The sequence below is a fragment of the Coregonus clupeaformis genome, unplaced genomic scaffold (assembly GCF_020615455.1).
Source record: "Coregonus clupeaformis isolate EN_2021a unplaced genomic scaffold, ASM2061545v1 scaf0038, whole genome shotgun sequence".
Classification (NCBI taxonomy): Eukaryota; Metazoa; Chordata; class Actinopteri; order Salmoniformes; family Salmonidae; genus Coregonus; species Coregonus clupeaformis.
The window spans coordinates 208,574-233,007 of NW_025533493.1; the positions used below are offsets into that span (position 1 = coordinate 208,574).

Genomic DNA, 24,434 nt, shown 5'->3' on the forward strand with positions numbered 1-24,434 from the left:
GGATGGGGGGGCGGTGACATTTGGACCTCAGTGGGTCCTGGCTCCACCACAGAGGCCTATGCTTTCACTGTAATCATGGTTTTGCTGATTTAAACCCTGTTTCATGTTAGATTATGTAATACAAGTCACTTTCCCTTTTGAACATAAACAAGTGATGGATGGATTGAAAAAGGTTCAAAGATCACTGATTGCACACTGACATTGCAACATTTGCATGTGGCAAACCACTGTTGACAATATTATTCTGCAAATTTATGGTGATCCAAATAGTTTTCTCAGGGCAGTCATATATTATTTTAGGACCACATGTTGACTTGCCGTATACTGTAATTTCACTTCATACACTGCACGGTGGTGTTACCCTTTCCTCTGATGTTTTCACGAGCACTCAGCCCTGACCGACTTGTTGGGACTTGGCTTGCTGCACCTGATTGGTTGACCAAACCACAATTGTGAAAAGTTTTCCTCGTCATCAAGTTAGAGAGACCGGTAGTGCTGACAGCCAGACAGGCATCAGATGGTAGACTTTCTTCTGTTTACGGCTAGGCTTTTGAAGAAGTGTAATTTGCAATGCGATTCCGGAGTGTTTAGCAGATAAAGAGGTACGTTAGATGGACATAGCTATATTGTGTTTGTATGAATGTCCATCCAAGCCGACGTCGCTGTTGTTGTGATAGCAAACGTTAGCTAGCTAAAAGATAAGTAGCTAGCTAACGTACTAGGCAATGTAACCACAAGAGGAAACAAAAATATTTGGCATTGAAACCTCTACCAATGTAGATGGTGCAATACATTTGCTATATATATATATATATATATTTATTTGCTGGGAATGGTCAATGTCGAATTGGCAGAACCGTGACTTGGTTGCTACGACGTTGAGTGAAGTGTTCCTCTCGATCTGGGCAGCTGTTATGGATTTTAATGCTATTTTGCTTGCGTCCACTTTCAAAGCAAGCATTTGTTTGAATTGATATGACTTTGTCACTTACAGGTTATCACACGAAATTGCCACCACATTTCACAATCTATCGGCAATCTAGGGTAATTTTGCAATCTTGTTTAGCCATTACCTGGAAGTTCTCAACATGTGGCACTATAGTACCCCTGGGGTAACTGACCTATGGTGTTGACTAGATGGGATATAGTTTTTGTCAGATTTGACTTTTCGTAGCAGGTTAGAATTTAATCTAGCAGGTTAGGAGAATTAGGTTAAGGTTAGGAAAAGGGTTAGGGTTAGTTAAAATGCACCAAACAAAACGACTTGACGTCAATTTAACAAAAGCTGTATTCTTTCTAGCCATGACCGGCCTATTTACAGTGAGGTCTTGGGAAGACTAATAAGAACATAGGCCTAGTGATCAATTGCACATGAGTGGGTGCTTGAGGCAGAGCAACATGTGATTTGGGCTACTGTACATCCAAAATGGTTGAGACAGAGATGGAAGTTCCCCCAAGAATGCAGAAAAAATATGTAGGGGCTGTCGTGCTGTGTAGAATTAACTTGGCAATAGAGACTGACGTACCGAATATACTTGAATATCAAACCAAAGTATGGTAAAATAATAGAGCTCACAGGCACAATTAAAACTGCGAGACAGCTCATTAGCATAACAGGGACCTTCAACATTGAGAGTCTGATACTATTGGGGAGTTATGGACAATTGTGTTAAAGATTAATAGCTCCATATACTACAGGGCCTATATAATAGACCAGTTTCATTTAATAGTATTGGCCAAGGAGTCTATAGCCTATGTGTCAAAGATCACCAGTCTGTCTTGAGAATTCCTAGACCATGAGGTCAGTCCTGTAATCTCTGTTACCCAGAAGTAAAATTATCTCACAAAAGTTTGTCACTTCCTGTTTTACTTCTTGGGGGAATGCCATAGAGCTCGCCAGCTTGTAGTCCTAATAACCGGAAATGAGTTATCTCTGGTTCGTTCAGCCATTCCTATTGGGAAAGCAAGGCAGTTAACCCTCAACAACAACTGCTCCCCGGGCACAGATGATGTAGTTTAAGGCAGCCCCCCGCACCTCTCTGATTCAGAGGGGTTAGGTAAATTTTTATTTATTTATTAATTTTATTTCACCTTTATTTAACCAGGTAAGCCAGTTGAGAACAAGTTCTCATTTACAACTGTGACCTGGCCAAGATAAAGCAAAGCAGTGCGATAAAAAAACAACAACACAGAGTTACATATGGGGTAAACAAAACATAAAGTCAAAAATACAACAGAAAATATATATATACAGTGTGTGCAAATGTAGCAAGTTATGGAGGTAAGGCAATACATAGGCCATAGTGCAAAATAATTACAATTTAGTATTAACACTGGAATGATAGATGTGCAAGAGATGATGTGCAAATAGAGATACTGGGGTGCAAATGAGCAAAATAAATAACAATATGGGGATGAGGTAGTTGGGTGGGCTAATTTCAGATGGGCTGTGTACAGGTGCAGTGATCGGTAAGCTGCTCTGACAACTGATGCTTAAAGTTAGTGAGGGAGATAAGAGTCTCCAGCTTCAGAGATTTTTGCAGTTCGTTCCAGTCATTGGCAGCAGAGAACTGGAAGGAGTGGCGGCCAAAGGAGGTGTTGGCTTTGGGGATGACCAGTGAGATATACCTGCTGTAGCGCATACTACGGATGGGTGTTGCTATGGTGACCAATGAGCTAAGATAAGGCAGGGATTTGCCTAGCAGTGATGTATAGATGACCTGGAGCCAGTGGGTTTGGCGACGAATAAGTAGTGAGGACCAGCCAACAAGAGCGTACAGGTCACAGTGGTGGGTAGTATATGGGGCTTTGGTGACAAAACGGATGGCACTGTGATAGACTACATCCAATTTGCTGAGTAGAGTGTTGGAGGCTATTTTGTAAATGACATCGCCGAAGTCAAGGATCGGTAGGATAGGCAGTTTAACGAGGGCATGTTTGGCAGCATGAGTAAAGGAGGCTTTGTTGCGAAATAGGAAGCCGATTCTAGATTTAACTTTGGATTGGAGATGCGTAATGTGAGTCTGGAAGGATAGTTTACAGTCTAACCAGACACATAGGTATTTGTAGTTGTCCACATACTCTAGGTCAGATCCGCTGAGAGTAGTGATTCTAGTCAGGTGGGCGGGTGCCAGCAGCGTTCGATTGAAGAGCATGCATTTAGTTTTACTAGTGTTTAAGAGCAGTTGGAGGCTACGGAAGGAGTGTTGTATGGCATTGAAGCTTGTTTGGAGGTTTGTTAACACAGTGTCCAATGAAGGGCCAAATTTATACAAAATGGTGTCGTCTGCGTAGAGGTGGATCTGAGAGTCACCAGCAGCAAGAGCGACATCATTGATATACACAGAGAAAAGAGTCGGCCCGAGAATTGAACCCTGTGGCACCCCCATAGAGACTGCCATAGGTCCAGACAACAGGCCCTCCGATTTGACACATTGAACTCTATCTGAGAAGTAGTTGGTGAACCAGGCGAGGCAGTCATTTGAGAAACCAAGGCTATTTAGTCTGCCAATAAGAATGCGGTGGTTGACAGAGTCGAAAGCCTTGGCCAGGTCGATGAAGACGGCTGCACAATACTGTCTATTATCGATCGCGGTTATAATATCGTTTAGGACCTTGAGCGTGGCTGAGGTGCACCCATGACCAGCTCGGAAACCGGATTGCATAGCGGAGAAGGTACGGTGAGATTCGAAATGGTCGGTGATCTGTTTGTTAACTTGGCTTTCAAAAACATTCAAAAGGCAGGGCAGGATGGATATAGGTCTGCAACAGTTTGGATCTAGAGTGTCACTCCCTTTGAAGAGGGGGATGACCGCGGCAGCTTTCCAATCTCTGGGGATCTCAGACATTACGAAAGAGAGGTTGAACAGGCTAATAATAGGTCCAGATTGTCTAGCCCGGGGGGGGGGAGGGGAGGGGAGGTGGGGGCATGGGCAAGTTGCAGCGGAGGGTGCAGAGCTGGTGGCCGGGGTAGTGGTAGCCAGGTGGAAAGCATGGCCAGCCGTAGCAAAATGCTTGTTGAAATTCTCGATTATTGTAGATTTATCGGTGGTGATAGTGTTTCCTAGCCTCAGTGCAGTGGGCAGCTGGGAGGAGGTGCTCTTATTCTCCATGGACTATACAGTGTCCCAAATTTTTTTGGAGTTAGTGCTACAGGATGCAAATTTCTGTTTGAAAAAGCTAGCCTTTGCTTTCCTAACTGCTTGTGTATATTGGTTCCGAACTGAAAAGTTGCATATCGCGGGGGCTATTCGATGCTAATGCAGTACGCCACAGGATGTTTTTGTGCTGGTCAAGGGCAGTCAAGTCTGAGGAGAACCAGGGGCTATATCTGTTCTTAGTTCTGAATTTTTTGAATGGGGCATGCTTATTTAAGATTGAGAGGAAAACACTTTTAAAGAACAACCAGGCATCCTCTACTGACGGAATGAGATCGATATCCATCCAGGATACCTGGGCCAGGTCAATGCGGAAGACACATTTCGGTTGAATGCATTCAGTTGTGCAACTGACTAGGTATCTCCCTTTCCCCAAAAAGCAATGTTTTTTTGTTTTCATGAATTTTTACGATACATACAATTTGGACTTTGTGGCTGTGGAATCTAGTGGAAATGGTTTATCATCCGCACCCGGGCTTGAAAATCACCTCACCAGTTCAAGCACTGCATTCGTCCAATCCTGATTTGTCCAAATAATAATAGACGAAAACCCAAAACCAGGAACTGTTGCTGCTCGTAATTACATAATTCTATGTGAGCCTTGACAGATTCTCGCCATTTCATCTGTCCATGAGAGATGATCAGTAGTGCAACTTGCCCTTATCATGACTCAAATTCAATTGCATTACAGTAGTTATTCCACGTCCCTTTTTGCCGGGTGAGGGAAATGCACAGACGTTGCCCAAACACTGTTTAAACGCAAATATGCCTCGCTTGCATATACAAAAGATACACTTACTGTACGCTGTTTTGCGAAGGTGCACCTGGCTGTATTTTGAGAAGCACTTGCGATCCAGCCGGAAATGTTCAATGGAAATGCGAGCGCATGGTGTGTCGTTGTGAAAACGGCCTGGTGGAACTTTGCTAAACTGTGTACAGTAAGTGTATCCTTTTGTATTTTAAAGATTATTTCTCGCTTATATGAAAGTTAAGTTCCAAGGGTTTCCAAAACCGTATCGCTAGCGAGGATTAACCCTATCAGTCCCGAGGACCCAGCAAAAATCGGCTTTTCATTTATCTGACTTTCATTTATCTGCATGTCCAGCCCTTATATTTAGCCTCACAATGAAGTGTTTGACCATTTATTTTCAGGACAACCAGGGCTACAAGTAGAACACAAAACAAGTTGACCAACAGTTGCAGTCATGAGTTTTATTGACTAATGTCAATAAATAAAAAGGCAAGCTAAAAAGAAAAAGTAAGTAGATAAATTGTTTGCTCACTGGGAAATTAATATTGAACTAATCACTGACAACTGTTTGGAGTTTGTGTCGGCAACTATGTGAACTTATTACAGCATCATAGACTATGTCTTGGGATTTCCTGTTATCTTCTATGTAGAAGAACCCCTTACATTCTAACGACTCTTGTGTAGCTTGTGAGTGTCATAGAGCGAAATATCTCAGCTTTTCATAAATAGCTTTTAATAGTTTGTAGCTCAAACCATTAAGACCACAGACGTTTCTTGTAAAAGTCCCGGCCCCAGGCCCCTTAAGGATCTGCCCTTGTCTCACAAACACTGCTCAGCCCCCGTTTTTCACACAGACTAATGGTTGGTATCTACAGATGAGGAAGAAATAGACTAATCCAATGGTACAAGCCAGAAGTCTTTAGCTCAAACACACTGTTTAAAAGGGGTTGGAATTCCAAAACGTGCAGGCATAACGGTGGGACTTATTGGGTTAATAACATTTCTAAACGGTAAAACAGAGCCTACCATCAACTGAGAACCCAAGAGGGGGAATGCCCCCTTGGGTTCTCGAGAGCTATAGTGCAACATACTGACAAGCCTATGCAGTGTTTGACATTCAATACGTCGTCAGGGTATTTAAAAGCCTTTGATGAGCACAATTAAGATGGTGATCCATGAAATCTGATTTGTGGGGACATAAAACTATATCCAGTTTTGGTATGTTATCCGTGGGATACCGAAGTAGTGATCAAAACTCTAAATTACATTATATCAATTGCAGTGATTTTATTATCAAGCACGACATAGGCCTACTCTGCAATGTCATCAAATGACTCAAGTAGTGTATGATATGTTGTATTGGTCAGTTGAGGAAGTCTCATTTGTGCTTGTGCTTTGCCTGGGGTAAACTACTTTCCATGGAAACAACAGGAAGGATGTTATAGATGGTGATGTTGGTTGTATTGAGGAATTAAAACGAGAGTCTCACTCTGCAAACATTGCCATGGCTTTGGCAGAGGAAAGTGCAATTGCATCGGTAAGTTTGAATTGCAATGATTGTTCCTGCTCGTCCTGGAGTCTATTTATCAGTATGTTCAGAGAGGAAGAGAGGGGCCCAACTCGGCGGAAAATCTGTCTCCCACCAGCAGTTGCCGTTTTTTGTTCATTTGAATTTGTTCAACAAAAAAAGGAATTTGCTTGTTAAGGTTTATTTGATCTAATAGAAGTTTCGTAATGCTTAAGTTGTTACGAGAGTACTGATATAAGTAGGACTGAAGATAACCTTTTGTCATCAATGTAAGATTGATGTACAGCTGGGGTGTCAAACTCATTCCATGGAGGGCCAAGTGTGTGCTGGTTTTTGTTATTTCCTATCAATGTGTGTCCAATTAAAACCTAGACAACCAATTAAGGGGAGTTCCTAACTAATCGATGACCTTTAATTGATCAATCAAGTACAAGGGAGGAGCGAAAACCTGCAGACACTCAGCCCACCGTGGATTGAGTTTGACAGGTGATGGCCTATACAGTGTGACCAAACAGGATGAAAGGCCAGATGGAGAATACTTTATTTTCCATTATCTTGAAGAGAACAGACATGTGTATTTATGCTCACAAAGGCCAGATCCCATCACCAACCCACCCATCTTATTCATCCATCAATGAAATGCCTGCCTTTGCTTTCCTGAAGTGGAATATGTGCTGTAAGCCGTGCTGTGAAGGAATGTTTCCCCCAACCAGGCCTGTTCAGAACCAGCAGACCGGTCACATGGTTAGATAGCACATTCTTCAGGGTTTCAGGCCAGCAGGCAGCATCCATCTGATACCAAGGAGGCAGCAGCACAGCGAGATGAGGGTGGAGGTGGAGTGGTGCTGCTGCCTTCACACTGAGACAGTTACTGCTTCACTATGAAGCCAAGTCAGACTCCAAAGAGGCTGGTTTAGATGAGCCCTATTCCCAGCTGCTGCTGTGAAGATCCCCCACCCATGGCATTATCATTCCTAGGATTCGTAAAGATGATGTTGATGTCAGTGTTTCAAGTCCTGTTTACGAGGCGCAAACAAGTGAGTAGCCTGATGAACTGATCTTAGATGAGACTTGAATGGATTTCATACTCTTTTGTTCCCGATTTTGGGGATGATGCTCACATGTTTTTATGGGGTTCCAATGGATTGATTGGAATCTTACATCAGAAGAACATGTGACGCCACAGTGCCATATTATCTGGCTAAATCTCATATTTACAAGCATTTCGCTACACCCGCGATAACATCTGCTAAATATGTGTATGCGATCAATAACATTTTATTTTAGATAATAGTTTTGATTCAAAAGGAGATGAGGCTAACATCTAAACATTTACAGGAGAACATTTTTAACTTGACTCAAGAAGCAGAGATGTAGAGCCCCATACTCAACTGGCGGACCGGATCCGGATCCAGAACGGGGTCAAATACCAAATGTTGTTATTTTATTTTTAATTTTTCTAATTTACTCGGTCGGGCTTCGACCCCTGGTATCATATAAATACACATAAGCCAATGAAGAATGCCTAGAATTGCAGGAAATTAGCTTTAAAACAGCAACAACAAAAAACTCTACCCCATGCAAAATGTGTAAATTTGTGGGAAATTGGCTTTAAAACTGCAACATTTTCTCTCCGCCAACAAGAGGGGTGTGAACAGTTTGAGGTCGCATGGGTTGCGAAGTGGGGGTTTGTTACTATGCCGATAAATTACATTATCCATTCGGACCTTTGCCACCTAGGAAATTTGTGTGACCGGACCTTCTCAAATAATACTTGAGTACCCCTGATGTAGAGCATCACACAATAGACAAAAGACAGTGCACACAAAATAGACCTACATACAATTTGTTGTTTATGCACAACCATGTCCAAGTGTCCTCTACAAATCTACCATCTGCACTCTTAGCACTAATAGCTGGGACACAGCCGAGACCAACCAGACAAGACAATCTCCGCTGTCCTATTCAACCAGTAAGTTATACTAACACACCTCACTATTATCAACCTGTTCATTAGATCATTCCTGTGTGTCTTTGTGGGCGACTGACTGCTTCATTGAAATGTAATGTTTGTGACAAGGTCTCACAAACGTGTCATACAGATGCAGAATCTCACGCCCGGCCTTGGGGATCATGCAATTATGTGGTGAACCAGCTTTGGTAATTTAATTTTGGAAGACGTTAAGAAGCTTAGCTGAGAGGCAGCTGGCTGGGGTGAGAAGGAGAGAGGGACGTGAAAAGTGACCCTGGAGAGAGACAAGCAATCTTCCTGTTGTTCCTGCTGTGGTTTAAAATGCTTCAGGAAAGAGGAGAGCGAGCTTCTGGACCTAGCTGCTTCTGTCTCTGCTTGTTTGTCCTCTTCAAGTAAAGTAGGCCTAAGCCTTGTCCGAGCCAGAGAAGCCCATAGGGCAGGAGCCTATCTCCTGTTTCTGTAGCGTGAGGCAGCTTGATGTACAAGTAGGCTACACCCCACCCACCCAACCCGGGTTCAAGACTGTGACTAAAACACTTGCATTTGTGACCATTTGACTTGGCAGTACGACACCAACTTTTAATTGGTCGCTAGAGGCCAGTGAAAAAATGTTAGCTGGTCACGTTAGTTTCTGGTTCACAATTATTTTTTAAATGATTATTATTATCAAGATTTATTCAAACAGCAATGGGTATGCAACAATGGGTATGCAAACCAGGTATTCAAAAAGTTTGGTTGAATCTTGTTTGAATCTTCGGGTTTGAATGAAGGTCTACCTGGCAGAATGAAATCATGATGATTTGTAGCAATCGCGGGGCATTTGTTTAGCTAACTATGTCATCACATGTAGCCTACACTCTACATTGTACAGTACAAACAACGGTCTCTTGCCAAACACAACGGTATCTTGCTAGGCGCGCAATTGAATTAAAGGGCAACTACAGACCTCAAAAGTGGTCTCCTGATGTGGTTTAAGAATTGTTGTGGACTTAGAGCAGCATTTTCTATAAACAAGTGTGATTTTCAGTAAAAACCTGAACTCGGGACCTATTACTGACTGTTCAAATCGCTAAGAATAACACCCTTTTTGAAATTGCACAAAAGGTTGTAATTTTTTTTATCCAAACAATCAATGTAAATATCATATTGTGAAGTTAAAATGTCATTATTTGTGCATTGAGGGTAGGTCATTATAGGCAAATTAAAGGTAACATCCACTTTCCCGGGCCTGTATTCTTTTTAATGCGGGCCAGTAGCTTTCAGTTGGCACTGGACTGGTGTGCCACTTGCAAATTTACCTGAATGTCAAGTCCTGCAAGGGCATGCTATTTTAAAAGATGGCTAGTCATTATTAGTCTGGCTCTGTATGGATTGCAGGTACATAATGGGACACAGGTCAGGTTATTAAACATTTGTGCAACCAAATCATGTGCTGGTGCCATCAACACTAGTCTGTCCTCTTGGCAGACACTATTGATATTGAAACCCGTCTTAGCCAACCAGCCATTTAGTCCTAACCTACTTCATGTCAACAACTCTAATATGTGACCGACTGGCTCCATTCGGTCTTATGTAGCGAAATTTGAAATTGTGTTTTTTTACATTGGATAAAAGTAGACTCAGAGCTAAAAAATGGTATATCATACACTACAGTTCAGGAACAATGGGAAAGTAATTCTGCTTTGAAAGTTGATAAACTTGTAACCTCTCTTTTGAGAAAATGGCCCTTGAATGTTTTGGTAAACCTACTGGAGAGCTCTTCTTTATCCACACCCATTCAGCATCGTTCACACCCTCTTACGCCTTAGCCCCACCCATCTCTTTAAGGATTCACATGTGAGGCCATGTACTAAACAACCAAAGATTTCGAGACTAAAGGCTGGTTTATACTATGTCTATCAACAGTTGTCGCAGTGACATCATGAACATTCTATTGTCGTCCAACATCAAACTTGTCGTTGTCGTTATTAAAAAGTATAAACACAAACTACAGGCTGCATGAAATCAGCAGCCTGGTGGTCCAAAATAGCATAACTAGTGTATTTTAACACCAATAAACCCACCCGTTTGAAAATGAATTTAGTATATGTCAATCTAGCAAACCAGGCAATTAAAAGCAACTTTCTAAACAATGTTTTGGTTCGTTTCTAGCTTGTTAGCTAGCTACTAATATGATATAATATAAATGTTAAGTTAGCTGGCTAGCCAGTTAAAATAATGACCATATCATATAGCTGACAACGTCTTCACTTTAGCTCATTTGTCTTTATTATTACAGGAAAATAAACTCACAACCAGATCATTATTTACAAGTTAATGGCGAGCCAATTACAGAAAATAGCTTACAGTTGTGAGTGTGACTAAATAAAAGCACGGCATTCTACCAGATAATTTTTTAACTTGGACACTGTCTTGTTGGCCTAACGTTATATCCTAATTTGACTTTGGTGCAGGTCATGCTCTTCACATTACTGTCTCTGGTAAACACATACTATATCAAATAAAATCAAAGTTTATTTGTCACATGCACAGGATACAGAAGGTGTAGTGAAATGGCATAGTGGAGTCTTTTAGCTAGCTAAACAATGAACCATAATCCCAACTCATAACATTACTACCCTGCTTGAATCTGCAGGTAGCTAACCAACCAGGTTCAATGTTAGCTAGCTAACATTAGGCTATAACTAACAATGCAAATGGCTCTGAGATACGAATAATATTACTACACAGATCATACATGTAACGTTAGCTAGTACGCTTTAACTTGAAATGAAAATGACTTTCTGACAAAATTAGAAACGTATAATATCTTAAAGTGTAGCTAGCTAGACTATCTTACCCGTATACATGGATGGACGCTTCTCCCTCTCTCTCACGGATGCCATGGTTGCCCTTAGTTTGAAGATGTAATCCGGAGACAGGTGTTTTATACAACATCCTTCTTTGTGTTCTCTTTTCGACTACCTCTACATATTTGCAATCAAATGCCAGAATTTTCTCCATCTCCTTAGCTATCATACTCTAATTCCACCGGGCATTCCACTGATTTCAAAATTCGGTCCTCCAGAAAGTGGAGAGCAACACTTAAAAAGCTGCGTTAGAAAGGATTACCTACACATCCTGACAAGCTCATATTATAGACCTAAGCAGGCTACATGGCAGACCAATCCGAACTCATCTATTGGCATGTCCAGCTGATCCATTATCTCAGCCAATCAAATAAAAAATTAAAAAATCATATGTGCCGAATACAACAGGTGTAGACCTTACCATGAAATGCTTACTTACAAGCCCTTAACCAACAATGCAGTTCAAGAAATAGAGTTAAGAAAATATTTGCTAAATAAACTAAAGTAAAAAAAAAAAAAAATCATGGCTAGCAGGAAGGTTCCTGTATTTTCCTGTCTTTTTCCGTGGCTAAACCAATTAGGCTCGAAATTTAACAATTGTATTTGTATTTACAAATGGCGTACAAGTTATTGTTATTAAAGCACATGAAAGTTCACATGTTCCAGAAGGCATTTCTGCCAAATAACGCATTTCCTGAAACGAGTCCTATATGGTCACTGTCCAGGGCTGAATCTCTGTTCCTTATGGAGCAACATGAAAGCATGTTTTATCAGCTGAATTTCCTGGTATGGAATCATTCCCTTCCACCACATATTTACGGTAAACTGTCCTCTCTTCCTCCCAGGAGCCAGAGATCCAGTTCCTTATGGCTCTGTATGATGAGAACCTCCAGAAGAACCCTTTTTATCTGGCGCTGGAGAAGCAGCGACCCGACCTGTGCAGCAGAGTGGCAGAGCTCCATGGCATTGTGAGTGACTGACAGCTATGGCTGTGGGCCCATATAGAGCTCAGCTCAGCCCTTTACATTGTGTATGTATTAGGGACCAAGCTCAGCAGAATAAATTAGCATGTTCAGGCAAGCAGCAGCGATGCGGCAGGTGGGTTGGAGCCCCACCAATATCTAGGAAATGTGCATGCAATTCTGATATTTCATGTCACAACAATATATCACATCAGTTAGCAAACAATGTAATTTTATTTAAAAAATTGCTTGATCTAATAAAGCATATGTGGTTGCTTTCCCATCTCCAAAATGCAGCTGTTTCAGCCTCGCTCAGTGCTTTCTGTGGTGGAGGGGCAGACAGAATAATAATTACAGAGCGTAGATGTCGTTGATCTTCTCTCATTGCACGTGATTGGCTCAGCACCTGCTGGGAGAGCTAGCCAACAAAGCCCATCTTAGGTGCTTCATTGATTTACAGTAGAAGTGACCAAGAAGGCTCATTGTCATTGGCCACAGATAAATCAAGGTCTTATGTCCGGTAACTTTGATTGGACTGATGTGTCAACTTCATAGCTAGCTAGTTGTTTTCAATGCACTGTTACCACGTCTTCAAGCTAGGTAGTTTAGCTAGCTGAAACATTTCGACTAGCTTAGCTTTCTCCTAGCAAATAATTGTCAAACTTCTTGGTACTCATTAGTAGGGTTGGATGGTATACCGTATCCTGGGTATTTCAAAATACCATCAGTATGATTTTCCAATACAGTTTTTTAGTGTTTTTTTTATAAATTAGAATATTAGTACATTTACATTTACATTTACGTCATTTAGCAGACGCTCTTATCCAGAGCGACTTACAGTTAGTGAATACATATATATTTTATACTGGCCCCCCGTGGGAAACGAACCCACAACCCTGGCGGTGCAAACGCCATGCTCTATCAACTGAGCTACATCCCTGCCGGCCATTCCCTCCCCTACCCTGGACGACGCTGGGCCAATTGTGCGCCGCCCATGAGTCTCCCGGTCGCGGCCGGCTGCGACAGAGCCTGGATTCGAACCAGGATCTCTAGTGGCACAGTTAGCACTGCGATGCAGTGCCTTAGACCACTGCGCCACTCAGGAGACTAGTACATTTCTATAGGCTATGCAATTGTGTGAGAAAACAGAGTTTTGATGGCCTCTATTAAAAAGAGTAGGATCCCATCAACTTTCTATAAGCGAGGCCTACTATATTATTTCTCAACTTTCCTAAAATTAAGCACATTTCTTCTCTTTACGACAGGAGTATAGCCTACCTGGCTGGCATGAAAATGAACCACGGGAAAAGTGTCCTACATTCGCTATTTAAGTGCATAGATTACATGTATTTTTTCACCCTGCCCCTGTTTCGAGACAGGTGCATGATTATGGTCCATTCTAAATCAAAACAAATGTATGTAAAGACAAGATTAAATAGTCTAATGAATAGTCTAATGGGTGACAATATTAGCCTATCACTTGTGAATTATATTCAGTGTCTTCGGAAAGTATTCAGACCCCTTGACTTTTTCCACATTTTGTTACGTTACAGCCTTATTCTAAAATTGATTAAATTGTTTTTTCCCCCTCACACAATACCCCATAATGACAAAGCAAAAACAGGTTTTTAGAAATGTTTGCTAATTTATCCAAATTAAAAACGGACATATCACATTTACATAAGTATACAGACCCTTTACTCAGTACTTTGTTGAAGCACTTTTGGCAGCGATTACAGCCTCGAGTCTTCTTGGGTATGACACTACAAGCTTGGCACACCTGTATTTGGGGAGATTCTCCCATTCTTCTCTGCAGTTCCTCTCAAGCTCTGTCAGGTTGGATGGGGAGCGTTGATGCACAGCTATTTTCAGGTCTCTCCAGAGATGGTCAAATGGGTTCAAGTCCGGGCTCTGGCTGAGCCACTCAAGGATATTCAGAGACTTGTCCCGAAGCCACTCCTGCGTTGTCTTGGCTGTGTGCTTAGGGTCATTGTCCTGATGGAAGGTGAACCTTCGCCCAAGTCTGAGGTCCTGAGCGCTCTGGAGCAGGTTTTCATCAAGGATCTCTCTGTACTTTGCTCTGTTAATCTTTCCCTCGATCCTGACTAGTCTCCCAGAACCTGCCACTGAAAAACATCCCCACATTATAATGCTACCACCACCATGCTTCACCGTAGGGATGGTGCCAGGTTTCCTCCAGATGTGACGCTTGGCATTCAGGCCAAAGAGTTCAATCTTGGTTTCTTTAGACCAGAGAATCTTGTTTCTCATGGTCTGAGAGCCTTTTGGCAAACTCCAAGCGTTCTGTCATGTGCCTTTTACTGAGGAGTGGCTTCCGTCTGGCCACTCTACCATAAAGGCTTGATTGGTGGAGTACTGCAGAGATGGTTTTTGGACTTTGCCTTCCCGGCACTATGACTGCTGAATCAAGTGCACCTACCGCCAACAGCACGAAATGAATAAAGAAAATTGGAGCTCAAGGCTTTATCGTTGTTGTTTTTTTACAGAGATGTTTGGTGATCGACTAGGAATGCCTTGGAGATCAACCAGTCGATCACAATCGACGGGTTGGTGACCACTGGCCTAGGCCTATACGTTCTCTCCCAGACTCATGGATAGAACGTTTTGAGCGTAGCATAAGGTAACCAGTCCATCCATTATGCATAATAATATAGTACACACTCAAAGGCGATTACTAGAATTTGTTTAATTTTGGAGTATAGGCTAGACTAATTATGTACCGAAGACATCATGTTTTTCTACCATGCGTAATATAAGGTAGTCACCATCGAGAGCATCCTGACTGGTTGCATCACCGCCTGGTATGGCAACTGCTTGGCCTCCGACCGCAAGGCACTACAGAGGGTAGTGCGTACGGCCCAGTACATCACTGGGGCCAAGCTTCCTGCCATCCAGGACCTCTAACCAGGCGGTGTCAGAGGAAGGCCCTAAAAATTATCAAAGACTCCAGCCACCCTAGGCATAGACTGTTCTCTCTGCTACCGCACGGCAAGCGGTACCGGAGCGCCAAGTCTAGGTCCAAAAGGCTTCTTAACAGCTTCTACCCCCAAGCCATAAGACTCCTGAACAGCTAATCATGGCTACCCGGACTATTTGCATTTCCACCCCACCCCATCCCCATCTTACGCTGCTGCTACTCTGCTTATTATTTATGCATAGTCACTTTAACTCTACCCACATGTACATATTACCTGAATTACCTCAACTAACCGGTGCCCCCACACATTGACTCTGTACCGGTACCCCCTGTATATAGCCTCCCTACTGTTATCTTATTTTACTGCTGCTCTTTAATTATTTGCTATTTTTTACTTATCAATTTTTTACTTAACACTTTTATTTATTTTCTTAACTGCATTGTTGGTTAAGGGCTTGTAAGTAAGCATTTCACTGTAATGTCTACACCTGTTGTATTCGGCGCATGTGGCAAATATAATTTGATTTTGATATGTATTGTATAACGGCACAATCATTATTTTAATTCCGGTATTTTTTTTCAGGATAGGGCTCATATATAGACCTATGCATAAGCTCTAATATGCAAAGTAAAAACAGCCACAACCTTCCCAAATTTCCCCGATAGCCATGTGCAAGGGGAGAAAAAAGGACCAAGCTGCATTTTTCAGTCAAACGTAGGTTAAAATGAATGTAATTTTCACTAGACTGTAATAACCTTATAATATTTTACCAGTCGGCCAACAATCATAGGCCTGTTAAAACTAGGCTACATCAGCAAAATAGTGTGGTGACTTTGAGAGAGCTTTGAGTTGATTTAAATTGCAACAAATACAACATGAAACCCTTAGATTCATGTGTATATTTCTCCATTTACAGTGTTATAATCATGTCCGATTTTTTTTCCACTGGTATTAAATGCTTTAAAATAGAGAAGGAAAGAGTTGGTAATGGGTGTTGGATTGCATGTGGGCTCTGGGCAGTAGGCCATATCATAAAGAAATCAAGGCTACTTTCTGGGGCAAAGTAGCAATGACACAGTAAGATCAGATGCTTTTTATTTAGGAAACTTTACCAAAGAAACCATTGAAAAATCCATTCTCAAAGTCACGAGAAACATGTTTTTTTTAACCTTGATGATGATCATATTACTGTGCCCCAGGTTTTGGTGCCGTGCCGTGGAAGTCTAACCCTTGGGGCGAACACAGTAGCCCAGTTTGAAACCTACGTTTTACAGCCCTCTGGAGAGGGATATCAGACTGTAGATGGGAAGGTAAGGTCCATCAGACCAGTACCACGTCATCTGGAAACGCTACAGTCTCTAAAGTATTTGCCATCTCTTGATTCTACAGTTATTACACTAGTATACAATTTCTCAGTGTAACATTGTCCTCTATTCCTCTATTTTAACATGGTAAGATGTGTGTTGAATCATTGGTGCACTACACCAAAACATCAGGCTAGTTCATATTCTCTGGCCTAGCTGTATCGCTTTGGTTGATTCTACTCTGCTATAACGGAGGATATTGAGTCTGCTCCTCTTCTTCCTCTATGATAGGAGCTGACCATCCAGGACAGCCAGGTGAGACTGGGCGCAGGGTTCCAGGCCCCAGCCAACGTGCCCATCCTGTTTGAGGAGACCTTTTACAATGAGAAGGAGCAAAGCTACAACGTCCTCTGTATCGCCAGGCCCATCGACACAGACCAAAGCCCAGGTACTGCTCTCATCCAGAAGCCATAAAAGTTTAGTTAAGTGGGTATGCGATTTAGTTGATGTTGAACCAGATACAAACGCCTACAGCCGCCATCTCACTCTCACCTTCTTCTCTCACCTTTCTTCCCTCCCTCCCTACCTCACTCTCTTCCTCTCTCAGTGGAGGTGACCCCCAGCCCGGCCCTGTACTGTCTGAAGAATGTGGATGATGTCAGGGAGTTTCTGGGCCGCCATGTGGAGAAACTGGACAAGTTCATAAGCAGCTTCTGCCACTCCTTTAAAGAGCATGAAAGGAAGGGACTGCGACACCACATTGTAAGCACCATGCCTAATCCTGATGGACACTACTAGCTCACTGCTAACTAGCTAGCAATTTCACAACCCACCTAACTAACGGTAGAGTGAAGCAATTTCCACGCTTGATAACATACACTGGGTGTACAAAACAAAAGGAACACCTGCTCTTTCCATGACATAGACTGACCAGGTGAAAGCTATGATCTCTTATTGATGTCACCTGTATATCCACTTCAATCAGTTGTATATGAAGGGGAGGAGACAGGTTAAAGAAGGATTTGCCTTGAGACAATTGAGACATGGATTGTGTATGTGTGCCGTTCAGAGGGGGAATAGGCGAGACAAACTATTAAAGTGCCTTTTAACGGGGTATGGTAGTAGGTGCCAACGCTGCTGGTTTTTCACACTCAACAGTTTCCCATGTGTATCAAGAATGGTCCACCACACAAAAGACATCCAGCCAACTTGACACAACTATGGGAAGCATTGGAGTCAATGTGGGCCAGCATCCCTGTGGAACGCTTTCGACACCTTGTAGAATCCAAGCCCCAACGAATTGAGGCTGTTCTGAGGGCAAAAGGGGCTACTCAATATTAGGAAGGTGTTCCTAATGTTTTGTACACTGTGTATACTGGAATACATAGCTAGGACACTAATTTATCATGTAATATATACTATTAATATACATTGTACTGTATAAGACAAAGTAACATAGTCAGAGCCAACATTATTGGCATCCTGGCAGATTCAGTCAGGTTTTTGGCTAAAATGTCCTCGTACTGGGTAAAGTTCATGATGCTGTTGACCTTAACAAGGGCCACAGGACCAGTGGAAGGTAAATAGCCCCTTAACATCAAAGATCCACCACCATATTTTACAGTAGGTATGGGGTTATTTTCTGTATATGCATCTTTTTTTCGATGCAAAACACCACTGGTGTGCATGAACAAAGAGCTCTATTTTCATGTCTTCCAACAAATGTAGACGCCTGGAGTTTGCTTAACGGCATTGACACTTGGATTGGAACCGGTGCTATGGTCAGATATGAAAATAGAGCTCTTTGGCCAAGCACACCAGTGGTGGGTTTTGCATCCTGGGGCCCTTGTTAAGGTCAACAGCATCATGTACTTTACCCAGTACCAGGATCCTCGCAAGGTAAGATATTGAAAACAAGGGTGCCAATAATTTAGACCCCTATTTTTTGGGGGAGAAAAAACATATTACATGTTAAACGAAATTGCTTTCTCTGACCAATTGTGCTAGAATAAAATTATATAATTGTTAAAAAATTGGGAGCATACAATATAGCTCAGTATTTTTATTTATTTTATACAGTCTTTTTTACTCAGCTTTATCAATTTTAATTTTTTACTTTTTTATTTAACCTTTATTTAACTCAATGGTGCCAATAATTTTGGACCGGACTGTATGCGATATATAATATGACTTCTGCTGTGACCACTGCTCTAACCTGTGACTGTCCTCTCCCCTCAGGACTCAGTGAATGCCCTTTATACTAAATGTCTTCAGTGCCTGTTGAGAGACTCAAGCCTGGTAAGTACTGTATGAACATGACTGCTTGATTGCGGTGTTGCCAACTATTTTTCACGGAAAGTAGCTGTTGGTTGCTCCATTTCTCGCTAAATGTCACTAGATGACGTCATGATGTAATAGGGATGACATAACGTTATTTTGCACATGCGCATAAAACAAATATTATGCTTATGCTGTCCCTCAATCTCTCACGCAATGCGAAATTCTCCAAAGCAAACTAAATAGAATGTTTGAAGGAGAACAAACAGGAACCAATTAAATGTTACAGAAAAACTAAGGTAGATAACTTTTGTAGATTTTGTATTTGTATTTATGCCTTGGAGAGCTGTGTTATCATTTAACAATAAGGAACGATTTAATAAATTCACTTCACTCGCTGGAGTAGCGGAGAGAGGACCGAGAGGCTAGATGGAGAGAGGACCGAGGGGCTAGATGGAGAGAGGACCGAGGGGCTAGATGGAGAGAGGACCGAGGGGCTAGATGGAGAGCGGACCGAGGGGTTAGATGGAGAGAGGACCCGAGAGGCTAGATGGAGAGAGGACCGAGGGGCTAGATGGAGAGAGGACCGAGGGGCTAGATGGAGAGAGGACCGAGGGGCTAGATGGATAGAGGACCCGAGAGGCTAGATGGAGAGAGGACCGAGGGGCTAGATGGAGAGAGGACAGAGGGGCTAGATGGAGAGAGGACCGAGGGGCTAGATGGAGAGAGGACCGAGGGGCTAGATGGAGAGAGGACCGAGGGGCTAGATGGAGAGAGGACAGAGGGGCTAGATGGAGAGAGGACCGAGGGGCTAGCTGGAGAGAGGACCGAGGGGCTAGATGGAGAGAGGACCGAGGGGCTAGATGGAGAGAGGACCGAGGGGCTAGATGGAGAGAGGACCGAGGGGCTAGATGGAGAGAGGACCCAAGAGGCTAGATAGAGAGAGGACCGAGGGGCTAGATGGAGAGAGGACCGAGGGGCTAGATGGAGAGAGGACCGAGGGGCTAGATGGAGAGAGGACAGAGGGGCTAGATGGAGAGAGGACAGAGGGGCTAGATGGAGAGAGGACAGAGGGGCTAGATGGAGAGAGGACAGAGGGGCTAGATGGAGAGAGGACAGAGGGGCTAGATGGAGAGAGGACCGAGGGGCTAGATGGAGAGAGGACCGAGGGGCTAGATGGAGAGAGGACCGAGGGGCTAGATGGAGAGAGGACCCGAGAGGCTAGATGGAGAGAGGACCCGAGAGGCTAGATGGAGAGAGGACCCGAGAGGCTAGATGGAGAGAGGACCCGAGAGGCTAGATGGAGAGAGGACCGAGGGGCTAGATGGAGAGAGGCGGGGGAGGGAGCGAAGAGAGGTGGGGGAAGGGCACACACATGCAGAAGCCGGTAGAGAGGGAGCAGTGCTCAGAGCAGCACAGCTAGGCTCAGCCGAGCGGGCACACACACACAAATAGGGAAGTTGCTAAATCAACCAAAAGTTGCTGGGACAGCCTTAAAAAGTTGCTATACTCTTTTACCAATATCTCTGGAGGGGTCTGAAAACTCGCTAAATCTAGTGACAAAGTCGCTAAGTTGGCAACACTGCCTGATTATCTACATATCATGGGTCATGTTCAGTAGGTCACACTGTAGCAATGTTTTTAAAATGTTTCGTATTGGACAAGTTCAGGTTGGTTTTCCATTTCTACGTGCCTACTGGACCACGACCCAGTTGTCATTCCTGAGATATGAACCAGATTGGTTATACCTCCTGTCTTTCAGAAAGTGCTGGCCAAACAGGAGCTCCAGATGACTCTCCTTAAACAAGCGGTGGAAGTAAGAGAGAGTTCTCTCTATTGTATTGTGTTGTATTGAACATTTGAAAACAATTTATTTTAGGTGTTTTTTCATTCTGGTCATCCGTACAGCTCTACGGAGTTGTGTGATGCTATAATGCTTAATGTAATTTTATGAAATGTTGTCAGTATACATATTTTCTATTTTATCTTTCAGATGTATATACATCATGGTATCCATGATTTAATCTTTAACTTTGTGGGAACTCTTGAAGCCAGCCAGGTCTGTACAGTATTTGATATTACTGTCAGTATTTTATAGCCCCAGAATCCCCATGCAGGAAAGGTTAATATCCATGTTTATTATCACTGTTCCAACAGGATTCTGCCTTCAACAAAACCACCAGAGGTCTGCAGGATCTGCAGCAGAAAGACTTGGGGGTCAAATCTGAATTTAGGTTGGTTGCTTTTGTGTTTGCAGTCCAAAGTAATGATAAACACACATCACATTATACATGCTGGATGAGAAACTTTGCAAGTCTCCATACAACACAAACGAAAAGGGCCACACCACCATATTGCTCATATACCACTTCTAATACTAACTGATCTTCATCATATCAAATAGGTCTGATATGAGAGAACCTGTTCCGTTGTGTCTATAGAGTATAGGAGTATGTTTGCCTGTCTCATCCAGTATCAATATCCCCTAGCCATTCACTACTATAACCTGTAGTGTGTCCCTGTCTCCTAATATAGTATCAATATTAACTTACCCAGTTGTATTTCCCTATTACCAAATACAGTATAAATATCCCCCGGGCCAAGAGAGAGCTGAGCCAGTTGAACCACTGCACCTCTCCTCTACACAAGCTGCTCTGCCTCAGAAAGGTGGGACTCACCATCATGCAGTCCCCCAGCAGCTCAGGTATACCGTGTGTCTGTCTGTCTGTCTTGTGTCTGTCCGCATTTCATGTCACATTGGCAGAAGTTTACACAGTGTTCTGTCACATTATTATTATTTTTTTTTTTGCATTTTAGTCGTTTAGCAGACGCTCTTATCCAGAGCGACTTACAGTTAGTGAGTGTATACATTTTCATAAACAGCACAATTGATACTGAAATGCAAATGTGCCTTAAAATGGATTCTGGCCCATTTGTTATGGTACCATAGATGCGGTAAAGAGATCAATGGAACTCAACCAAAACAATGGAAATGCCATGGAAATGCGAGGGGGAATGATCACGAATCTCCTCATTGCCCCCCAGCAAAATTAGCCTACTTTTAGGCTATTGTTTGTGTATTTCACACTATGTTGAGGTAAAAATCGGAGTATAATGTTTGTATGGATGTCAACCCCAACACAATGTCATGTTATTGTCACCAATTAACTGCATTACAGTTAAAAATGACTGACTACATTTTTACATTTTAATCACTTGGCAGACTCTCTTATCCATAGCGACTTACAGTTAGTGAGTGCATACATTTTTCATACTGGCCCCCCGTGGGAAACGAACCCACAACCATGGCGTTGCAATCGCCATGCTCTACCAACTGAGCTACAGGGGACTACCAATACCACTACTGATTTCTCCATGCTAGCTATGCTACCAGCTTATACGAACGGGAGTTTGCATTTAGGAGTCACTTCTTCGCAACCTGAAAAGCGACTACTTCTAAATGTTATGCAGCGAAACAGCCAATTATATCCAAAGCGGCCTGTTACAATACATAAATCATGACGAATTGGCACTTTGTTAGACAGATGTGTTGATTGTGTGCCAATCCGGCGTCCTAGTTCTATCCCCCACGGTCTGTGTTCCATTGACATCTTTACCACATCTGTAAGGTCATGCTTCGGCCTCTGAGTGAAATATAATTTTTGCTTTCATCCAGAAAGTTACAGGTGTGCACAAGTGCTGATTTACCAATGTTTTATGATGACATTAAGTTACTAGAAGTAGTTTACAAGGCTGGTCATTATAACCGCCCAGGTCAGAGTGTGTAGGAAAGTTGACTGAACTCTGCACAGTCCCACATAATGTCCTCCATTACTCAATTTTCTGTTCACTCCCTGCCTGGTAATATAATTAACTCTGTACATACGCAACAATATCCTGACTGTTGGGGCCTAATGCGTTTGTCCAGTTTATTTTGGAAATCCAACCTTGTTAACCACATAACAACCCTTACCCTGTCTCTGTGGAGTGGTGTGATCCACTCGTAATTTCTGTTGGCCAAATTTACCAATTTAAAGCCTAAACGACACGGAAAGAGGCAGATTGTCTCACAGAGGTTAGCCAGACTTTGTGGGCGTTTCACAGGTAAAGCAACTCTGTAAAGCAATGTTTGTAGGATGAAGCTGTTTAATATATTAAAGAGCCTTATCTATCTAGTCTACTGTATGCCCCTGCTGTAAACCTCATTCACAAACTTGTTACAGTTACAGAAGGAACCACCGTAATTGAATTCTTCCTTTCATTTCCCTTTTTTCCTTCACATGCAGTGAGCATAGAGGCTTTATGTGCAGACGATCTTCTCTCTGGGATTCTGTACTTAGTGGTGAAGACGGAAATCCCTAATTGGTGAGGAAGACCTACTAATACCACTGACCATGAAATGACTTGATTTACTAGTTGAATTAATTATGAATGACTAAAGTGACCTAGTAATTAAACCTAGTCATTAATTGATTCATTAACTATTAAGTTATTAAAAGCCAGTGTTAACAAGTGTTTAACTAACAAGCATGCTCTTCCAGGATGGCCAACCTGAACTACATCAAGAACTTCAATTTCTGTAACTCCACCAAGGACGAGCTGAGCTACTGCCTGACGTCGTTCGAGGCCGCCGTCGAGTTCATCAGCCAGGGCAACCTCAACCTGAGCCAGGGACGAATGGTGAGCACATTAAAGTACAGTAGTACTCACACAGGGTGGATCCTTTCTTACGTTACACTACACTGAGTGTACAAAACATTCATATTGATTTGCACCCTCCCCTTTTCCCTCAGAACAGCCTCAATTGGTCGGAGCATAGACTCTACAAAGTGTCAAAAGCGTTCCACAGGGATGCTGGTTCATGTTGACTCCAATGCTTCCCACAGTTGTGTCAAGTTGGCTGGATGTCCTTTGGGTGTTGGACCATTATTGATACACACGGGAAACTGTTGAGTGTGAAAAACCCAGCAGCATTAGAGTACTTGACACAAACTGGTGTGCCTGGCACCTACTACCATACCCTGTTCAAAGGCATTTGAATATTTTGGCTTGCCAATCCACCCTTTTGAATGGCACACATACACAATCCATGTCTCAATTGTCTCAAGGCTTAAACATCCTTCTTTAACCTGTATCCTCCCCATCATCTACACTGATTGAAGTGGATTTAACAAGGGACATCAATAAGGGATGATAGCTTTCACCTGGATTCACCTGGTCAGTCTGTCATGGAAAGAGCAGGTGTTCTTAATGTTTTGTTCACTCAGTGTACCTGGGCCCTGGCCAGCTTGACTTGGCTCAATATTGTGAAAATGGCTTTATACACCACAAGCACATTCAACTTTGTTGTAGCTGATATCCTATCCAAGCACACTGTTGACTTAGATATATACACCACTTTATCACTGCAATACCTGTCATAACAGGCCACAATAGTGAGCGAACTTGACCGAAATTACCGAAAATTGGTGCAGAGTAAGTGACTGTGTCTGTGGTTTGCAGGGCTCAGGGGAACCGAACGACAAAGTGCGTTTCACACAGAAAATAAACCTGCTCTGCCAGAATGATGCTACCCCCATCAACTGTCTGTTTGAGGTGAGAACATGACCATAATGTTTTTGGGGGGAGGAAAGCTTTACTCTTTGTTGGGGAGTAATGAACTACATGTAGTTCAACTAGTAATTAAACTGCATTT

The 24,434-nt window shown here is 42.7% G+C and overlaps 1 protein-coding gene across 6 annotated transcripts in view; it reads left to right on the forward strand.

Moving 5' to 3' along the window:
• The first annotated feature begins 493 nt into the window (after nt 1-493).
• Nucleotides 494-24,434, forward strand: part of LOC121576892 (ankyrin repeat domain-containing protein 27) — a 43,684-nt gene continuing 19,743 nt past the window's right edge. Inside the window, exons 1-13 of one of the 6 annotated variants that reach the window (XM_041890445.2) lie at nt 494-602; nt 12,103-12,225; nt 16,358-16,468; nt 16,754-16,910; nt 17,070-17,224; nt 18,701-18,760; nt 20,502-20,555; nt 20,733-20,798; nt 20,897-20,973; nt 21,322-21,443; nt 23,026-23,104; nt 23,281-23,419; nt 24,242-24,334. In XM_041890445.2, coding sequence (XP_041746379.1) covers nt 12,124-12,225; nt 16,358-16,468; nt 16,754-16,910; nt 17,070-17,224; nt 18,701-18,760; nt 20,502-20,555; nt 20,733-20,798; nt 20,897-20,973; nt 21,322-21,443; nt 23,026-23,104; nt 23,281-23,419; nt 24,242-24,334 — 1,215 coding nt within the window. In that variant the 5' untranslated portion in view covers nt 494-602; nt 12,103-12,123. Of the gene's footprint in view, nt 603-7,163; nt 7,474-12,102; nt 12,226-16,357; nt 16,469-16,753; nt 16,911-17,069; nt 17,225-18,700; nt 18,761-20,501; nt 20,556-20,732; nt 20,799-20,896; nt 20,974-21,321; nt 21,444-23,025; nt 23,105-23,280; nt 23,420-24,241; nt 24,335-24,434 lie in introns of those variants that run through there. The other 5 variants (XM_041890446.2, XM_041890442.2, XM_041890443.2 and 2 more) reach the window with 5 other exon arrangements.